Source organism: Myotis brandtii, unplaced genomic scaffold (genome assembly GCF_000412655.1).
Source record: "Myotis brandtii unplaced genomic scaffold, ASM41265v1 scaffold509, whole genome shotgun sequence".
NCBI lineage: Eukaryota > Metazoa > Chordata > Mammalia > Chiroptera > Vespertilionidae > Myotis > Myotis brandtii.
This window is the reverse complement of record NW_005369409.1, coordinates 368,409-389,639: the sequence shown is the minus strand read 5'-3', so window position 1 is coordinate 389,639 and position 21,231 is coordinate 368,409. Positions and strand designations below refer to the sequence as shown.

The window sequence follows — 21,231 nt, the reverse complement described above, 5'->3', positions numbered from 1 at the left end:
AAATCCAAAACTAAATCTAGTTCCCTCATATGCTGGCACTGGTCTCACAGGCTAATCATTATTAAGGTTAACTTTGGTATACAATGAAAAGAAATCCTGGACTTCCCTTACCACATGTCCTGTGTGGGGATTCTTATGAGCATATGGTGGTCCTCTTATATGATTCCACATTTGACCAGATGTCATAGCAAGCACAAAACACTAGGAAACAAAATGTAATGACATACTCTTTAACATGGTGGTTGTTCCCACCTTGATTAAATTGATAGGCACATGAAAAGTACATCTGCTTAAGACTTAGCGGTTCTCAACCTGTGGGTCGCGACCCCTTTGGCGGTCAAACGACCCTTTCACAGGGGTTGCCTAAGACCATCCTGCATATCAGATATTTACATTACGATTCATAACAGTAGCAACATTACAGTTATGAAGTAGCAACAAAAATAATTTTATGGTTGGGTCACAACATGAGGAACTGTATTTAAAGGGCCAGAAGGTTGAGAACCACTGGCTTAAGTAATACATGAAGAACAAATTTTTTCAGATAAATTATTTAATTAAGGCTTATATTTCACAAGGATCCCAAGAATACATAATATTTACTTCAAAAGGAAAACACCATTTAAAAATTATAAATAAGCTGTTACAAGTTTTAAAATTGAATATTGAAAAGTCCTTTAAAAGCATATTTTTTAAAAAAACTGCATATTTTCTAGAGGTGACAGTCTATCATTTAGGTTGAACAAAAACTAGGTACTCTCCAAGCTCTGACCATCCTAATGATATAATGGAGGAGACAAACTGATTTTAAGGCATAAAATAAAAATATATAAAATCCTTTCCACAGTAAGAAACAAACAAAATGCTACCTACCAATACAATATTAGTTTTATTCATGCAATTTTCTTCTAAAATTCACTCACCAAAGCTGCAAAAGCCCATCCAGTTTTATTAAAGAGAAATTCCATATTGCTTCTTCGGAGATACACAAGTCCACCAATAACAGCTAAAAGCAATCCCAACATAAGGGGACCAGCATAATTTGGAGGTCTTATTACTCTAATCTAATGGAAAGAAGAGAAAAACATTTTAAAGTATGAAATTGATTCACTGATTACATAGGTCAACATAATTTGAAATGGAAGCAATCAAAATCAGTGTGGTTACTTTCAAGGAAAATTACACTTTTTTATTTTCATCTAATCATGAGTCTACATGCTTGGTTCTACAATATATCTTAAAATGGGATGGAATAAGTACAATATTCTATTTAACCACAACATAATACCCTTTGATTAATAAGTATTTGCCAAGTACAACTAGATAGTCCACAGACTTAATAATGTCAAAAGAGTGGTTTTCATTCTGAATTCAATAACAGAGGATGTTTTGTAATTTCACTCTTTCATCATGCTGATTCTGTTAAATGCTACTTATGAAGGGACTGCCAAACTACTTATTACCACCTCAGTGATATGGGGACAAGACCAATTAGGACATCCCCAGTAAGATTCCAAGTGGATAATGGCAAAGTAACTTTCTGCAAAGTAGGGAAACTTACAGTGACATCAGTTCTGTCAGCAATCCACCGGGCAATCTGCTCAGCTGAAAAACCACGCACCTGCAACTCATATGTATCACCTCTTTTGGGTTTCCCTTTTGCAGGAAAGTTGATAAAAGTTGGAGCTGAATTCATGTTTAGCTAAATAAGAAGTAGTCCATGAAAATATGTTACCAAGAAAAGAAGTAACAGCAAATATTATCTTGAAAATTAGGCATTTTATAAAGATGAGGAAGCCCAGGTTTAAGTAGGTTAAGTGACTTACCTAAGGAAAATGGTAAATGGCGGAGCCAGGATTCAAATCCAAGGCTGCCTGTGACCTTAATTAGCACACTGCTGACCAAATAGAAACTCCTAGCTAAGAAACCTACATTTTACTCCTTTACAATGGAAAATCGCCCATACCACCAACATTTTAATCTGTTCTGAGATTATGCAAAAAAAACATTTATTAGAACTAAAACTGTCTTATGTAGCTGAGGCAAGCTCCAAATAGAGTACATTCTCACCCTAACCGGTTTGGCTCAGTGGATAGACTCTATCCATAGAGCGTCGGCCTGCGGACTCAAGGGTCCCAGGTTCGATTCTGGTCAAGGGCATGTACCTTGGTTGCGGGCACATCCCCAGTAGGGGTGTGCAGGAGGCAGCTGATTGATATTTCTCTCTCATCAATGTTTCTAACTATCTCTCCCTCTCCCTTCCTCTCTGTAAAAAATCAATAAAATATATTTTAAAAAAAAGATTTAGAGTGCATTCTCAATTAGTAGGAAACTGTAAGATAGTGCTCTAACATTGCAATGAAAACCAATACAAAATAGTAGCCATAAGCAGATATAGTTAATTCTAAAAGGCTCATAAATGTTTACTGATAAGCACCACAGTTCTTGATACTCTATGATGAAACCATGATATGTTTAAGAAGACAACACTGGAATTGCTAAAATAAAGAAACCATGACTGACTTATCTGCATTCTATCTTCCCTGACCAAAATGTACTTGTGAAAAACAGAAAGTCTGACTAAGTCCAGGGAAAAGATGCTGGACCATCAGATGCAAGCATTCAGGTTCACTCAGCAGGTAACCCTAAAATGAAGATTAGCTAGTATGAAACAATTATAATTAAAAGATGTCAGACATGCTGAAACCGGTTTGGCTCAGTGGATAGAGCGTCGGCTTGCGGACTGAAAGGTCCCAGGTTCGATTCCGGTAAAGGGCATGTACCTGGGTTGCGGGCACATCCCCAGTAGGCGATGTGCAGGAGGCAGCTGATCGATGTTCCTCTCTCATCGATGTTTCTAACTCTCTATCTCTCTCCCTTCCTCTCTGTAAAAAATCAATAAAATATATAAAAAAATAAATAAAATAAAATAAAAGATGTCAGACAATATCCTAATCCGACTTCCTCGCTTTGATTCTACACTCACAATAAAACCCTTCTAAACATAATTGTTTAGACTTATCCATAAGTGGAGAGGGTATACTGATTAGTGGGTATAATTATTTTAGTCTCCCTCGCAGTATAATACAGGGAATTAATAGATTAGCTTTTTGGCTAAGAACGCCTATGGACTTCTAAAAAAAATGTTTTTATTGATTTCAGAGAGAAAAAGGGAAAGGGAGAGAAGGATAGAAACATCAATGTTGAAAATCATTGATTGGCTGCCTCCTGCACCACCCCCCGGGGAATGTGCTCCGACCAGGAATCAAACCATGACCTCTTGGTTCAAGGGTTGACACTTAACCACTGAACCACAACGGACGGACATGGATTTTTATGATTTGGTGAATGTGCACAAAGTCTACAGAGTTAGATAAATTCTGACTACACTGTTAAAATTCAATTTCTCAGCCTGCAAAGCTAAGGACACTGTTCACTCCACCAAACTGCTACCAAATTTTAGGCCAAACTCTTCAATATTTGTTTAGCTATATCAGCTTTGGATTTCTTTAAAAATATGTCTAGAATGATTAAAATGGTGACAGAGTAAGTGGAAGCTACACTGACACTCTCCCAGGACCAAATAGGAAATACAACTAAAATACAGAAAAACTATCCTGAAAAATCAACTAAAGACTAGCTGGAAAACTCTGATAACCAAGGACAAAAAAATGGAGACTGCATACTTGCCCAGGCGGTGTGGCTCAGTGGTTGAGCATCGACCTATGAACCAGGAGGTCACAGTTCGATTCCCAGTCAGGGCACATGCCCAGGTTGCGGGCTCCATCCCCAGTGTGGGGTGTGCAGGAGGAAGCCGATCAATGATTCTCTCTCATTATTGATGTTTCTATTTTCTCTCTCTCCCTCTTCCTTGCTCTCTGAAATCAATAAAAATATTTATTTTAAAAAGTTTTTAAAAATTACAGGGTTGTGCCCTAACTGGTTTGGCTCAGTGGATAGAGCATCGGCCTACAGACTGAAAGGTCCCAGGTTTGATTCCGGTCAAGGGCATGTACCTTGGTTGTGGGCACATCCCCAGTGGGGGGTGTGCAGGAGGCAGCTGATCGATGTTTCTCTCTCATCGATGTTTCTAACTCTCTATCTCTCTCCCTTCCTCTCTGTAAAAAATCAATGAAATATATTTTTAAAAAAATAGTCAACCACTGAGCTACTGAGCCACGCAGGCTGGGCCAATTTGCTTTTTTTATTTATCCATGTTTGCGAGATCTATCCATGAATAATAATAATAAAAATATATATATATATATATCAAATTCACTCATATTTTATTAATTGTGTTATTGTTGGACTTAAGGGTTTTTTTTTCTTTTTTTCCATTAAAAAATAATGTTGCAATGAACAGTCATGTACTTATCTCCCTGTATACCTGTGAGAGTGTTTCTATAGAAATAGAACTGTTGGATCAGAGGGCAGGAACATTTTAAGTCAAAATGGATAGAGCCAACTTGCCTTCCAAAATAGCTATACCAATTTATACTTCTACCCATTAATGTAGGAAATTACCTATTTCCCCACATTTTTGCCAAAAGTTGATCTAATGTGTAAATATTGTATATCACTATTATTGTAACTTGTATTTCCATGATTACTAATGTAACATCTTTATATTAAATAAGCACCTTAAAACTATCCTGTAGGCTAAAGACACAGTCAGCAGAATGACCTGGCTGGTTTGGCTCAGTGGATAAAGCGTTGGCCTGTGGACTGAAGGGTCCCAGGTTCGATTCCGGTCAAGGGCGCATGCCCAGGTTGCAGGTTCAATCCCCAGTGGAATTGAACCCGCAGGAGGCAGCTGATTGGTGATTCTCTCTCATCATTAATGTTTCTGTCTCTCTCTCCCTCTCCCTTCCTCTCTGAAATCAATAAAAATATATTTTAAAAAAAGAATGAAAGGGCAATCTATGAAATGGTAGAAAATACCCACAAATCATATATTTGATAAGGGGTTAGTATCCAATATATATAAAGAACTCCTATAATTCAACAAAAAAACCAAACTGACTAAAAACTAGGTAAAGGATCTGAATAGACATTTCTCCAGAAAAGATATACAAATGGCCAATATGTACATGAAAAGATGCTCTACCTATGCCCTTTATCTGGCAGCCTATGAAAAGGTAGACCTGGAAGATGATTTCATTGGTGACTTCTGTGGGCTCCTGGAGAGTTCTGTTCTTCTGATGACCCAACAAGATAGATATTCTAAGTCAGGGGTCCTGAAACTTTTTAAACAGGGGGCCAGTTCACTGTCCCTCAGACCGTTGGAGGGCCGGACTATAGTTTAAAAAAAAACTATGAACAAATTCCTATGCACACTGCACATATCTTATTTTGAAGTAAAAAAACAAAACGGGAACAAATACAATATTTGTATTTGCATGTGGCCCGCGGGCCGTAGTTTGAGGACCCCTGATATAGACAATCTGAAACCCCTGTGCACTGCTGGAATGCAAAATGGTACAGTCACTATGTTATACAGTATGGAGTTTTCTTTACAAATTTATGAAGAAACCTAGCTGACTTTGTTCAGTGGATGGATTGTTGGCCTGTGAACGGAAGGGTCCCGGGTTCAGTTCCTGTCAAGGACACATGCCTGGGTTGTGGGTTTGGTCCCCAGTGTGGGGCCTGCAGGAGGCAGCCGATCAATGATTCTCTCTTATCATTGATGTTTATCTCTCTTCCTCTCCCTTCTGCTCTGAAGTCAATAAAAAATATATTTAAAAATAAAAATAATTAAAAATTATGAATAGAAATGCCATATGATCTAGGAATTCCACTTCTGGGTATATATCTAAAAGAACTGAAAGCAGCCCAGCCAGTGTGGCTCAGTTGATTGAGCATCAACCCATGAACCAGGAGGTCATCGTTCAATTTCCGGTCAGGGCACATGCCCAGGTTGTGGGCTCGATCCCCAGCAGGAAGCATGTAGGAAGCAGCTGATCAATGATTCTCTCTTTCATCAATGTTTCTATGTCTATAGCCCTCTTCCTTCCTCTCTCTCTAGAAAATCAATAAAAACATTAAAAAAAACTTTTAAATAATAAAATATACAAAGAACTCTTAAAACACTACAATAAGAAAACAAACCAATTAAAAAATGGGCCCGATCGCACAATAGACACAGACAATAATGCAGTAAAAGCCTGAGGGGAGCTGGGTACAGAGTGAGGGAGTTTAAGGGGGGGGGGGGGGAGGGAGGGGATATCTGTAACACTTTCAATAATAGATAATTTTTTTAAAAATGAGCCCAAGATCTTAAGGGACATCTCACCAAAATAAGCATTTGAAAAGATGTTCCACAAAATATATCACCAAAGAAATGCAAATTTAAACAGTGAGATACCACTACACACCCACTAGCATGGCCAAATGCAGAACACTGATACCACCAAATGCTGATGAGGATGTGGTGTAATGGTAACTCTCATTCATTGCTGCTGGGAATGCAAAATGGTACATCCGCATTGGAAGATAGTTTGGCAGTCTTCCGAAACTTGGAAGCAACCAAGATGTCCTTTAGTGAGTGAATGAATAAACAAACTCTGGTACATCTGGACAATGGAATATTATTCATCAATAAAGAGAAATGAGCCGCAACCAGTTTGGCTCAGTGGATAGAGCATCGGCCTGCGGACTGAAAGGTCCCAGGTTCGATTCCAGTCAAGGGCATGTACCTTGGTTGTGGGCACATCCCCAGTAGGAGGTGCGCAGGAGGCAGCTGATCGATGTTTCTCTCATCGATGTTTCTAACTCTCTATCTCTCTCCCTTCCTCTCTGTAAAATCAATAAAATATATTAAAAAAAGAAAGAAATGAGCTATCAAGCTATAAAAAGACATGGAGGTACTTTCAATACATATTATTAAGTGAAAGAAGGCAATCAGAAAAGTCTACATATTGTATGATTCTAACTATATGGCATTCTGGAAAAGGCAAAACTATGAGAAAAGTAAAATATCAATGGTTAGCAAAAGTTAGAAGGGAGGATGGACTGGCAGGGTATGGATGATTTTCAGGAAAATAAAAATACTCTTTATGATACCATATTGATGGACAATTTGTCCAAACTAGTAGACTATACAATACCAAGAGTTAACTGTAATGTAAACTGTGTGCTTTTGGGTGATTATGATGTATCAATGTAGGCTCATCAACTGTAAAAAATGTACTACTCTGGTGGGAATGTTGATAGTGGGGGAAGCTATTCATGTGTGAGGTAGGGGGTATATTGGAAATCTTTGTATTTACCCCTCAATTCTGTAGTGAACTTTAAGTTGCTCTTTAAAAAAATAGACTTCAGCCCTAACCGGTTTTGCTCAGTGGATAGAGCGTCGGCCTGTGGACTGAAGGGTCCCAGGTTCGATTCCGGTCAAGGGCATGTACATTGGTTGTGGGCACATCCCCAGTAGGCGTCAGCCTGCAGACTCAAGGGTCTCAGGTTCGATTCCGGTCAAGGGCACGTACCTTGGTTGCGGGCACATCCCCAGTAGGCGGCGTGCAAGAGGCAGCTGATCGATGTTTCTCTCTCATCGATGTTTCTAACTCTCTATCTCTCTCCCTTCCTCTCTGTAAAAAATCAATAAAATATATTTTTTAAAAAAATAGACTTCAGCCCTAGCCGGTTTGGCTCAGTGGATAAAGCATTGGCCTGCGAACTGAAAGGTCCCAGGTTCGATTCTAGTCAAGGGCACATGCCCGGGTTGCAGGCTTGATACCCATTGTGGGGCATGTAGGAGGCAACCGATCAATGATTCTCTGTTATCATTAATGTTTCTTTCTCTTTCCCTTCCTCTCTGAAGTCAATAAAAATATATTTTAAAAAAATTAAACAACTGTCCGGCCGGCTTGATTCAATGATAGAGCCTTGACCTATGAACCAGGAGGTCACGGTTCGATTCCCGGTTGCAGCCCATGCCCAGGTTGCAGGCTCAATTCCCAATGTGGGGCTTGCAGGAGGAAGCTGATCAATGGTTCTCTCTCATCACTGATGTTTCTATCTCTCTCCCCCTCTCCCTTCCTCTCTGAAATCAATTAAAAAAATATAGGTGAGAGAGGTTATTATTGACAGAGCTCATACATATGGGATCCAGGGCACAGGAAAGGGGTGAAGCTCTGAACAAGAAGGAGCTTTCCCACTAAGACAAGAAAGAAGCAAGGGGGTAAAGATAAGTACAGTACCTAACTCTACTAAAAACTTCAATATTACAATGATGGTATAATGATGGATTAATGCTGTGATTTTAAAAATTACTTGATAAATTGTCCACTAAAAATGTTTAAAATGTTAATTTTTATTATGTATATTTACCACAAGTGTGTGTGTATTACTTGATTACAACCCAATTTCCATATTCTATTAGGTTAAGCACTGACCATTACATTTCATGGCTAGCTCAAGTTTAGTTTTTATTTTACTAAGTACTCTAGATCTTACATTAAAAAAAGTCATATTTAACTTCTTGTAGCCATTGAAAAAGATGTATTTCACTTTATCCATAGTTTGCCTATTCCTACGTAATAGAATAAACCAAAGATCTTACCATCTGAAATACATCAGAGCCTTCATCAAAATCCACCATAGCAAAAAATATCCTGTTTGTAAATGCACTGGAGTATCGCCAGGAGTTTGCCAGGATCTGGAATTCTTCATCCGCTTGCCTGGGTGTAATCAGATTTGTGAAGATAAAATATAAAACATTTTTAAAAGCAATCTAGTTTATTAGAAATAAAACAGATCCAAAGACTCAACAGTTTTTCCAATGGTGGGGTACAAGTCAGGCTCTGCTTACGGCAGCAGTTCTCAACCTGTGGGTCGCGACCCTTTTGGGGGTCGAATGACCCTTTCACAGGGGTCACCTAAGACCATCGGAAAACACATATATAATTACATATTGTTTTTGTGATTAATCACTATGCTTTAATTATGTTCAATTTGTAACAATGAAAATACATCCTGCATATCAGATATTTACATTACGATTCATAACAGGAGCAAAATTACAGTTATGAAGTAGCAACGAAAATAATTTTATGGTTGGGAGTCACCACAACATGAGGAACTGTATTAAAGGGTCGCGGCATTAGTAAGGTTGAGAACCACTGGCTTATGGGGTTAGGACAAACGCTAACAGTCTGTCATTGTTTTTGGCATAAGAGAAGTCTTAACCCAAATGTTAGGGATTTCAATAGAAAGTAGTAATTATCTGTCTATACTTTATACTTTGTGCCTATTTCTTATCTTAAAGCCCTTCACTAGTCACCAGAAAATCCAGCTAATTGTCTCTACTACAATTTTTTAAAAATGTTTTTATTAATTTCAGAGAGAGTAAGGGAGAGGGAGAAAGAGATAGAAACATCAACGATGAGAGAGAATCATTGATCAGCTGCCTCCTGCACGGCCCCTACTGGGGATCAAGCCTGCAACCCGGGCATGTGCCCTGACCAGGAATTGAACCATGATCTCCTGGTTCATGGGTTGATGCTCAACCACTGAGTCACACCGGACTACAACAATTTACTTCTAAGAGTTCAAAAACAAGGTTGAAATATTTTCCCGGGTAAAGCATATAATAATACTAGAGGCCCGGTGCACGAATTTGTGCACTGGTGGGGTCTGGCCAGCCTGTCCTGATCGGGGCCAATGGGTCCGGGCCAGCCAAGGGGATGGGACACAGGAAGTTGGCCAGCCAGCCCCACCTCCTGGTAGAACTCCAGGTCAAGGGGACAATTTGCATATTAGCCTTTTATTACATAGGATTCATCCATCTTAAGAATCGAAAGTACAAAATGCTACTTAGTAAATACTAGTAAAACTATAGTCAGATGAACTATTAGGGTGAAAAATAAGAAGAAACTAGGGAATTGAGATTAACTGAATTTCAAGTCATGTTTGACTTTTCCCTATTGCCCATATGCTTTCAAGTTTCTAAGATCTGACAATTCTTCATTTATGATTTTCTCAACCCCTTTCCATTTATTTTCATTGCTATTATCAACGTTAGATCCTTAATATCTAGTTTCTTCTCCTGCAAGGAACTCCTCGGAAACTGTTGCTTTTCTATTACCTTCAGAACACAGTCTCCAAGCTCTTTCACTGGTTATTCAACTGCAGCTTTTTATTTCTTCTTATCTGTTTACCCTTGCACATGTCATTGCTTCTACCTCTATCTAAATTTGATCCATCTGTCTAGCCCTAGTACAAGTCCTATCTTCTCCATTAGGCCAGCCCTACCCACTCCTGTTATGTCCTTCCTGAAATTTTACAGTACTTACTATGTACACAATTCATAGAGTACTTATCCTAAATTTTCTTATATTGCCAGTAAAATTTTCATGTGTGGAACTCATTTCCCTAACCAGATGATGAGGGTAGGGCATCTCTCTTATACTTCTCATCCTGATAGCACCAAATCTCTCTCTCTCTCTCTCTCTCTCTCTCTCTCTATATATATATATATATATAATCTTAATATGCAAATAGACCGAATGGCGGAACAACTGAACAACCGGTCACTGTAAAGTGAGCTGACTACCAGGGGGCACGCGCAGAACATGGAGGGCGTTGGCTGCAGAGGGATGGTGGAGCAGGTGAGTCGGGGCGCCAGACCAAGGCGGGGTGCCAGTTGCCGTCATCGGGGCGAGCCTCTGGTGGTTACTGAAAATTCTTTGCTCCCGCGCCTCAGTCTTGCCCAGTGCTCACACCTGCTGATGGCACCAGCCCAGCTTGCACCCACTGCCAGTCCCGATTGCTCTGCGCTGTCAGCAGGTGTGAGCGGGGCCGGCGCTGTCAGTGTGTGGGAGTGGCAGCAGCGGCAGGAGTGGGGCTGCCCACAGACAGGGGACTGGGGGCTGTAGCGGGAGGGGCCGGGTGGGGGTGTGGAGGATGGGTTGAGACCTGCCCGTGTGCCCACTGCAGCCTCGTGGCTCACAGTTCCTTTCAAGGTGCACAAATTTGTACACTGGGCCCCTAGTCTATAATAATAAAAGTGTAATATGCTAAAGACCAGACAGCCGAACGACCTTCTGGACCACCTTCCGGATGAAGCCGGGGCTGCGAGGGCCAAGCCCCTTGCAGGAATTTTGTGCATCGGGCCTCTAGTATAGTATAATACACACTGCTGTTGCTTAATTTTATTTTTTGAATGATTTTAGGAAAATGTGAGCTAATTTTAAATTTGGTCTTGTAGAAAGTAAGATACAAATAAAAACTTAGGTTAATAAGAATTTCATTAATTTGAATTTAATACAAAATTATGAAGGAGTCTGAGTTTGTTCCCTGACATTTTTGTACACTGTTGATTGCCAGTAAGTGAACTGACTGAAGAGTAACTCTAGGTAAGTGGTTGGCAAACTGCGACTCAACAAACCGCGGCTCGCGAGCCATATGCGGCTCTTTGGCCCCTTGAGTGTGGCTCTTCCACAAAATACAGGCCTTCCACAAAAATACCGACTTCTGCGCATGGGCCACGAAGTTTCAATCGCACTGTACGTGCGCGCCCGCACGTGGTAGTGCACGCCCGCACGTGGTATTTTGTGGAAGAGCCACACTCAAGGGGCCAAAAAGCCACATGTGGCTCGCAAGCCACGGTTTGCTGACCACGGCTCTAGGTTTTAAATTTATTAATGGTTAATACCTACTACTCTTTTTCCTTCTTCTGTTTACTTTTAATTTATATTCACCATATACCCCATAAAACATGCAGCCTGGAACCAAATACCTTGACTATCTCCTACCTCCAAGGAAAAAAATCCTTTAATAAGAGTTAGCAAGGGTTAGGGTAGCATAACACAGTATTGTGAAAGGAGGCTGACTATTCCTTCACATGAGCCCAAGCTGTCAGAATTTGGAAAGCCTCCAAGGTTTTTACTTAATTAAGTTCTTCACAGGGCTGCTTTGTCATTTCATTTAAAGTAAATTCCCAGATCACACATACGGATTTTAAAATATAAGTTAAAACACCACCACAAAAAGCTAAAAATCCACTATTTTTAATTATCCATAGCACTTTTGTTTAAAAAAATATCAATCTTTATTCCTAAGATCATTCAGAAACAGTAAAATAAGTCAATAAACCATTATTTGATGAAAGTTGAAATTGACGTATAATCACTACAAAATAATCTAGAAAAAAAGAAACATCTCTAACATAAATCATGCATCTTTATTTTCTAAAAAAGTTCTCTTGAAATTCCAAACTTGGATGCAGCCACCATTATTGTATTAATAAATATCTCTAGCTTTGGGTAGACCAGTTAAAATTTTAGAACTTGTTTCTCCCAAACTGAGAGAATATTTGCTTTACTACCTTCTGGGGCTGTTGTGATAAAACAAGAGTATGAAGTTGAAAACACAAATAATAAAACACTAGCATCAATGCTAATGGCATACATTTATATAAGTTGATACCAATTTAGAAGATAATTATTAGATTTATTCCTGATGGTTCCAATACTTTATTCTTGCTCTTTGTTCCCCCTACTAATATGGACAACCAAGAAGTGACTATAAAAGAGCAGTAGTATTGTGTGTTAATATAAATATCTTAAGATATACACATTAATTATGTACCCACTAAACTAATTTAGTTCTCTGGAATTGAAAAAATGGTTAAAATCTTATAAGTTATTTAATTTTAAAGTGTAGTTGAAGGTTCATACTTGCACACGACACATTGTCTATGAAGTTGGAGAGCAGTGAACATGACAATAACGGAGTAGTTTCTTGGTGGGGCTTTAACAAGGCGACGGAACTTGTCTCCATTCATTCTTATTACAGGTCTTTTATTGGTCCATTCCATCAGTTGACTAACCTTTTCAGATAACACCATCTAAAAAAGACAAAGGGAGTATGCCGTTCTAAACTTGTCATGTAAAAAAAAATATTTAAAAAAAACTTATTATATAAAGTTCTTTTTATCTAGGCAACTTAACACCAAGACTAACAAGTAGAGTTACATAGAAAATTTGAGAGACCTAAAAGTAAAATTTAGGAGTTGGGCCTAACGATGATAATTATTCTTAAAATTAGATTATTTCATTATGAGATTTAATGAAATACTATACTTTTGATATGACTTGTTTTTTATTTACTAATAAATAAAATAACATAAAATCATAAACCTCATAAACCCTTTCATTTGCCAAAGATTCCAAAGAATATGGAGTTAAACCAACTATATAGCTATAATAAGCAAGGCCAGGTGGCAGTGATGAAAGGATAGATACATAGATCAATGCAACAGAACCCAGAACCCGAAAATAGACTTACACAAGAATAGCCAACTAAGTTTTCAAAAAAGTGCAAAAGCAACTCAATAGAGCAGGGGTGGGGAATGTCCAGCACGCTAAATCATTTGATCTGGCCCTACCAAGGAAACTGCAGGTGGGTCTCGAAATTCAATAAATCTAGGAGCTTTCTTCATAGTAACATAAATTTATAGTAAGTGAATCATATTAAGTGAATGATGTTGTAAGTATCCAAATGGCCCTTGGCAGAAAAAAGGTTCCCCACCCCTGCAGTAGAAGAAGGAGCTTTTTCACAAATGGTTCTGGAGCAACTGGACATCCATAGTCCAAAATATGAATCTCAAAATAAACTTCATATCTTATACAAAAATTAATTCAAAATGGATCACATACCTAAATGTAAAAATTAAAACTATAAAAATTTTAGGAGAAAATGCTCAGGATCAAGGGCTCAGCAAAATTCTTAGAGCTGACACCAAAACACAATTCATAAAAAGAAAAAAACATTGATAAACTGGATACCATCAAAAGAAAAACTTTTGCTCTGTTAAAGACCTTGTGAAGAGGATGAAAAGACAAGCTACAGAGTGAAAGAAATTATTTTCATACTATATATGTCACAAAAGATCAGTAGCTAGAATATATTTTTTAAAACTATCGAAATTCAAAAGTGAAAAACACACAATTCAATTAGAAAACGGGCAAAAAACTAAGACATTTCCTTGAAGGTGATCTACAGACAGGAAATAAACACATGCCAAGATGTCCAACATTGTTAACCATTTCAGATAAACAAATTAAGAGCACAATGAAATAGTACTACATACCTGTAACTAAAAGTACAGTGGCAATAAATACTAAAGGCTGGCGAGGATGTTGAGAACCTGGATCTCATACATTGCTGGTGGGAATGTACTATGGCACAACCACTCTGGAAAACAGTTTGGCAGTTTTTTAAAAAAATTAAGCAACTGGCCCTAGCCGGTTTGGCTCAGTGGGTAGAGGATTGGCTTGCAGACTGAAGGGTCCCAGGATCGATTCTGGTCAAGGGCACATGCCTGGGTTATGGGCTCGATCCCCAGTGTGGGGCCTGCAGGAGGCAACCAATCAATGATTTTCTCTCATCATTGATGTTTCTATCTCTCTCTCTCCCTTCCTCTCTGAAGTCAATAAAAATATATTTTAAAAAAATTAAGCAACTGTCCAGCCAGCATGATTCAATGGTCGAGCCTTAACCTATGAACCAGGAGGTCACGGTTCGATTCCCAGTTGCAGCCCATGCCCGGGTTGCAGGCTCAATCCCCAATGTGGGGCTTGCAGGAGGAAGCTGATCAATGGTTCTCTCTCATCACTGATGTTTCTATCTCTCTCCCCCTCTCCCTTCCTCTTTGAAATCAATAAAAAATATTTTTTTAAAAAAATTAAGCAACTAACCATGCACTAACTATACAATCCAGCATTCCTCAACATTTATCCCAGATAGATGAAAATTTACATCTACACACACAAAAAGAGCTGCATTTTTTGTTTCTTTTTTTTTTTTCTCAATGTCTCCCCATTCACAATACAGACCAGGCAAAGAGCCTGAGCTGAGGTGTATATGGGGTAAGTTTACTCTGCTTCCTATTTCTGTACAGTCAGTATAAGAACACAGCCTGTGGTAAGCACCAGGAGGCCTTTTTGTTTCTTTTTAATAGCCAGTCATCATGAGGCAAAGGAAAACAAGTACAATTAGTCAACAAGAATTTCAGTTGAATTCATGCAATCATATTTATCCTTCCCCTCATCTCTACCCTTATATGCAAACTTTGCAAGAATAGTAAGACAGGAAAAGATAAAATAAAAAGTACAGATGACAAGAATCTCAATGCAGACTTAACACTAATTGATGGTTTTCTTCTTCTTGAAAGGGATATATACATAAAAGGCTAATATGCTAAGTGTCCGTCCGGGTAATGGCATCACATAGCAATGCCTGGCTTCCTCTCCCTAGAGACTAGCCTCCTTGCAATTTCTTCAGCCCGGGAACACGACTTGCTTCCTAGCCAGGTGGAAATATTTCACACTGTAACCAAATGTCTGTGAAGCGTTTTCCCATGCCTCATCTCATTTGATCCTCACAGAAGTCCTGGGGTAGGTAGATAGGAAACTCAGTGGAATCCTAGTTTCTTTTCATTAGCCAGAAAATGGAGATTTAGAAAGCTTAGAAACTTGACCTGACTGAAAAGAAGTAATAAGTGGTGGACCTTGAAAATGACTTCAGGTTTTCTCACTGTGCAGAATATAGTCAAACACTGCTGCTGAAGCTAAATATTTTACCCTTTGTTCTCCCTGCGTGATCTATAATAATAATCTGCTTCGTGTTGATATTTACTGCTGTGTTGCTGACAATTACCTGAAAGAGAAGTTGGGGTGCTTCACTGGGCTGGTAAAAGTTTAGCTAAATCAGAAAGCAGGTCGAATTAAGCAAGTTTGCTCTATATCTATAAAAGGCTAAGTTGACTCACGCATGCACAATACATATAAAGCTCTCGTTGGCGCCAATAACACGCGTGTGTTTCCACCTGTCATTGTTGATCGTGAATTTGGTTGACACTTCTATTATAAAGGGCGAATAGCGATATTAAAATATTTCTAATTAATTTCCTTTCAATATGCACGAATTTGTGCACCAGGCCACTAATATGTTTATAAAGGGCTGGTACATCATGAAGTGGTTCATTATTCAGAAGCATTTGATCAGTTACATTTCCCATTACTTACATTGAAATTTGGCCAGGGCACTGGTAGTCAAACTTTAAAAACAGACCCCTCCCATGAAACTCAACCATCAGAGAACAGTTGTTAGGATGTGCCTTTTCACTTTGGAAGTGGATCATGAACCAACTAGAAAAATAGCACTGTTTGGAAGATAGTTGTCAGTAATGCAAATGAGTTGCCTCAGACTTGGGCCAAGAAAAATAATCCCTAGAACCAATAAGAATAGCTTCTGTGGCCCTAGCCAGTTTGGCTCAGTGGATAGAGTGTTGGCCTGTGGACTGAAGGGTCCAGGTTCGATTCGGGCCAAGGGCATATGCCCAGGTTGCGGGCTCAATCCCCAGTAGGGGGTGTGCAGGAGGCAACCAATCAATGATTCTCTCATCATTGATGTTTCTCTCTCTCCCTCTCCCTTCCTCTCTGAAATCAATAAAGATATATTTTTAAAAAAGAATATCTTCTGTGGTTTTAGCCACCTCAAAATTTTCAAAGAATGCATGTCTAGTGGATCATGAGTGCCCCTAAATGGTTTTCCTAAGTGGCCAAGGACTACGGTCACAAGCATATTCACACCACCCCTCCAAACCTGCTAGACATTTCACCCTTTTTAACTGTATTCTAGTACTTACCATTCTAAGACATATTTGACATCTGTTTCCTTCCCTAAACTATTAGCTACTAGAAAGCAGATACACATGGTACTTTACCATATAGTAGGCACTCAATAAGTATGCACTGAATTTCTATTTGACAGAAAGCAGCTGAGAATAGGTTCACTTGCATATTATGTTAATATATAAGGAAGAAAAAATGCGCACAAACACAGAAATTGGAAACAAATTAAGTGTGTTTTTTAAATTGATTTCAAAGAGTAAGAGAGAGGGAGGGAGAGAGAGAAATATCAATGATGAGAGAGTATCATTGACTGGGTGCCTTATTCATGCCACCCCCTGGGGATTGAGCCCACAACATGGGCATATGCCCTGACAGGGTATCGATCCATGACCTCCTGGTTCATGGGTCGACCCTCAACCACCACGGCACACCACCCGGGAGAAATGGAAAATTTTTAATATCAGGAAGGGAATAGTAAAATGGATTCTAAAAATGCATAATTTAGAATAGTTTGAGGGAGATAGATGTTGGTTCTTCTTTGAATATTTGGTAAAACTTCATCAAGCCAACCAGGCCAGGGCTTTTGTTTGCTGGCAGTTTTTGATTACTATTTCAATTTCATTAATTGTTATTGGCCTATTCAGGTTTTCTGATTCTTCCTGGTTCAGTTTTGGATGATTGTATTTTTCTAGCAATGTGTCTATTTCATTCAGACTGGTACAATATTTGCAAATCAATAAAGTGACACATCACATAAACAAATTGAAAGACAAAACTCACATGATTATATCAATAGATGCAAAAGCATTCTTCAACAAAATTCAAAATCCTTTTTTGATAAAAACTCTCAGCAAAGTGGGAATACAGGGATCATACCTCAACATGATAAAGGCCATATATGACAAACCTACATGCAACATTATTCTCAATGGGCAAAAACTAAAAACATTTCCCCTAAGAACAGGAACAAGATAGTGATGTCCGCTTTAACCACTTTTATTCAACATAGTACTGGAAATCTGAGCCATAGCGATGAGACAAGAAGAAAACACAAAAGGCATCCAAATTGGAAAGGAGGAAGTAAAACTGTCACTATTCACAGATGGCATGATATTGTGCATAGAAAACCCTAAAGGCTCCACCAAAAAACTACTGGATTTAATAAGTTTTGCAATGTAGCAGGATACAAAATTAACACCAAAAATTAATGGCATTTTTATACATCAATAATGAACTCTCAGAAAGGAAAACTCAAAAAACAATCCCATTTACCATTGCAACAAAAATTAAAATACTTAGGAATAAATTTAACCAAGGAAGTAAAAGACCTGTACTCAGAAAACTATAAAACCTTGAGAAAAGAGACAGAAGATAATAACAAGTGGAAAAATATACCATGTTCATGGACTGGTAGAATGAACACCATTAAAATGGCCATACTACCCAGAGCAATACAGAGATTCAATGCAATTCCTATAAAATACCAATGGGCCTGGCTGACGTGGCTCAGTGGTTGAGCGTCGACCTATGAACCAGGAGCTCATGGTTTGATTTCTGGTCAGGGCAAATGCCTGGGTTGTGGGCTTGACCACCCCCCCCCAGGGGGGGTGTGCAGGAGGCAGTCGGACAATGATTCTCTCTCATCATTGATGTTTCTCTCTCCCTCTCCCTTTCTCTCTAAAATCAATAAAAATATTTTTAAAAATAAAATAAATAAAATACCAACAGAATATTTCACAAATCTAAAACAAATACTTCAAAAATTTATATGGAACCAAAAAAGACCCTGAATAGCTGCAGCAATCTTGGAAAAGAAGAACAAAATTCATTTTAAAGTAAATGAACTCAGAAAGTAACCTAATGGCCCATATATTAAGCAGTCTTATAAGAGCTTTAAAGAGAATTTGTAATTCCTCTGAACTAATTTCTTCTATTGGATAAATTATTTGGAATATTATAAATGATTTACACAGACCAGGTTGAAAGTTTATTCAGGACTTTTGTTTAAGAAGATGCCACATATAAATATCTAATTCAAAGCACATATAGTTGTTTTGTTGAAATGATCATAAATCTATGTGATAGAATAGAGATAGACTATATAAAAAACTAACAAAATTAAATTAAAATCATATGCATTCTCTGCTTTTAAGCAGTCATTAATTTTGTTATATTTTCAAATTAAATTTGATAGATACCAGCAAATTCAAACATGATTTGCCTATTTTACTTACCATGGTTCCAGATTCTACTTGTGGCTATTTTAGACAAAAAGTGAAATGAAGTATAAAGAAACCAATTTTAACATAGGCTAATTGATATAACAAGACATCGCATCAACATTATAAGGAAACAACAAAAGGATGCTATCCAGGGACTTGCTGTATTTGCAATGCTTAGTATATATGTATCAGGCAGCAAATCCTCTTCTTATAGAAAGTACAGTATTTAATTCAAACCTCAAAACAACACTATGAGGTACTCTATTTTTATGCTTTTAACTTTTGAGTAACCAGAATCATAGAGGTTAAGTAACTTGCAAAAATTGCCCAAAATTATAGTAAGACAGAGAGCTAGGATTCAAACAGTCCATGATCATTCTAAACCAGGTTTTCTCAACAACAGCACTACTAATATCTTAGGGCAGATAATTATTTGTTGTGGGGAGCTGTGCTGCACATTGCAGGATGTTGAGCAGCATCCCTAAATTCCACCCACTAGATGCCAGCAGCACCCCTACCCCAGCTACAACCACCAAAAATATCTCCAGACACTGCCACATAATCCTTGGGGAGCAAAATTTTCCCTCCCTTATTGAGAACTGTTCTAAAATGAAAAGAACTTTCACAGTATGATTTAAGTGTTTTTAATTGTTTTATGTATTCAAAAAAATCTTTTCTTCAGTACTGCTCAGAACACATTATAAAAGAAAGATTTGATGATCAAGTAACCCAAAACTTCTCAGAATAAGCCCTTAGCATAATGGATAATATACTTTCTACACCCATGTTTCGCAAAGTGTAGGCTGTTAAAAGTACAGACTTCTGGATTTCATCCTCCAATAAATTTGATTCATTGGGTCTAGGGTAGATTCCAATAATACAGAATTTTAACATGTACCCCAAGTCTTTATATGCACTGAAGTTTGAGAACTACTGCTCTACATTCTAATTCTTATGAATAGGAACCACATGTTACATAAATTTCTATGTGCAACACTGAGAAATTAAATAAATATTAAGCAATTCAAATAATAAACAGGAAAAAATATACAATTTCTTAAAATATATATATATTTTATTGATTTTTTTACAGAGAGGAAGGAAGAGGGATAGAGAGTTAGAAACATCGATGAGAGAGAAACATCCATCAGCTGCCTCCTGCACACCTCCTACTGGGGATGTGCCACAACCAAGGTACATGCCCTTGACCGGAATCGAAACTGGGACCCTTCAGTCCGCAGGCAGATGCTCTATCCACTGAGCCAAACAGGTTAGGGCAAAATATACAATTTTTAATGATAAATCACTACCTGATATTCCTGGAACAGTTGAAGAATGTGATATAGTCTAAATAACTCAAATATAACACCTATATATTTCCTAGACACTTCTTTCACTAGTTCTCTTTTGTCTTCTCTAGTATATGGTTTTATAAAGGAACATTTCTTCACATTTATGTTGAAAGCTTTCTTGATAGGAATAAGTCTCTAGTGCTGAAGAACCTTCTTCCTTATGATGCCTCTTACCCATCATCAGGAGGCCATTATTGGTAAAAAGCTATGGCTCAGAAATAATTTTTTTTCAGGTAAATACCCAGAAGAGGAATTACTGGATCATATAGTCTTGTACACCTGGAAATTATATGATATTAACCAATGTTACCCCAATAAATTTAATTAAAAAAGAAAAATTGTTTCCTATAGCCTCTCCACTAAGTCCCATTATATACTCTCCACATTGTCCTTTATCTTCCAAAATCACAACCTTCGAAAGTAGAGGACTAAAATGTTACCCATGCCCTTCAGTTCCTTCTTTTACTATTTAATACTTAAAAGTTATTAGTAAGAAACACATTTTCCAAGGACTATGGTACAGAAAGGTAAGAGGTTTACCAAGTGAACTACTTAGTAACTAAAAAAAAAGGAACTGGAGAAACCAAGATGGCGGCATAGGTAAACACCGGAGTTTGCTGCCTCGCACAACCACTTCAAAAATACAACTAAAAGACGGAACAGACATCACCCAGAACCACAGGAAGGCTGGCTGAGTGGAAATTCTACAACTAGAAGGAAAGAGAAAAGCATACCGAGACTCAGAGGAGGTGCAGTGCGGAAGTAAAATATTAAGGTGCGGAAGTGCATGCGGAGCGGGCTGGTGGCTGAGGGCGCGGTTGTCGTTTTCAATCGGGAGGGAGTCTCAGGCTCTGAGCTCCAGTTCCAGGCGAGTCTCTGGGGACCCAGACTCATACGGGAGAAGTGGGACTGTCTGGCATCGGTCGGAACTCGAGGGCAGCTTTCTCTCGGAGGTACTTGCCGCAATTGCTGGGACACTGAGAAGCCGGGCCTCTGAAGGCAGGACTGAGAGCAGCCATA

The 21,231-nt window shown here is 38.4% G+C and overlaps 1 protein-coding gene across 2 annotated transcripts in view; it reads right to left on the bottom strand.

Annotated features, from left to right (window-relative positions):
* The window catches only part of MAGT1 (magnesium transporter 1), a 45,506-nt gene that overhangs the window by 10,458 nt on the left and 13,817 nt on the right, over positions 1-21,231 (bottom strand). The window contains exons 1-6 of one of the 2 annotated variants that reach the window (XM_014548454.1): positions 14,093-14,196; positions 12,678-12,847; positions 8,561-8,678; positions 1,562-1,702; positions 924-1,064; positions 112-201 (exon numbers count right to left, since the gene is read on the bottom strand). In XM_014548454.1, coding sequence (XP_014403940.1) covers positions 112-201; positions 924-1,064; positions 1,562-1,702; positions 8,561-8,678; positions 12,678-12,847 — 660 coding nt within the window. In that variant the 5' untranslated portion in view covers positions 14,093-14,196. Of the gene's footprint in view, positions 1-111; positions 202-923; positions 1,065-1,561; positions 1,703-8,560; positions 8,679-12,677; positions 12,848-14,092; positions 14,197-21,231 lie in introns of those variants that run through there. The other variant, XM_005877139.2, reaches the window with a different exon arrangement.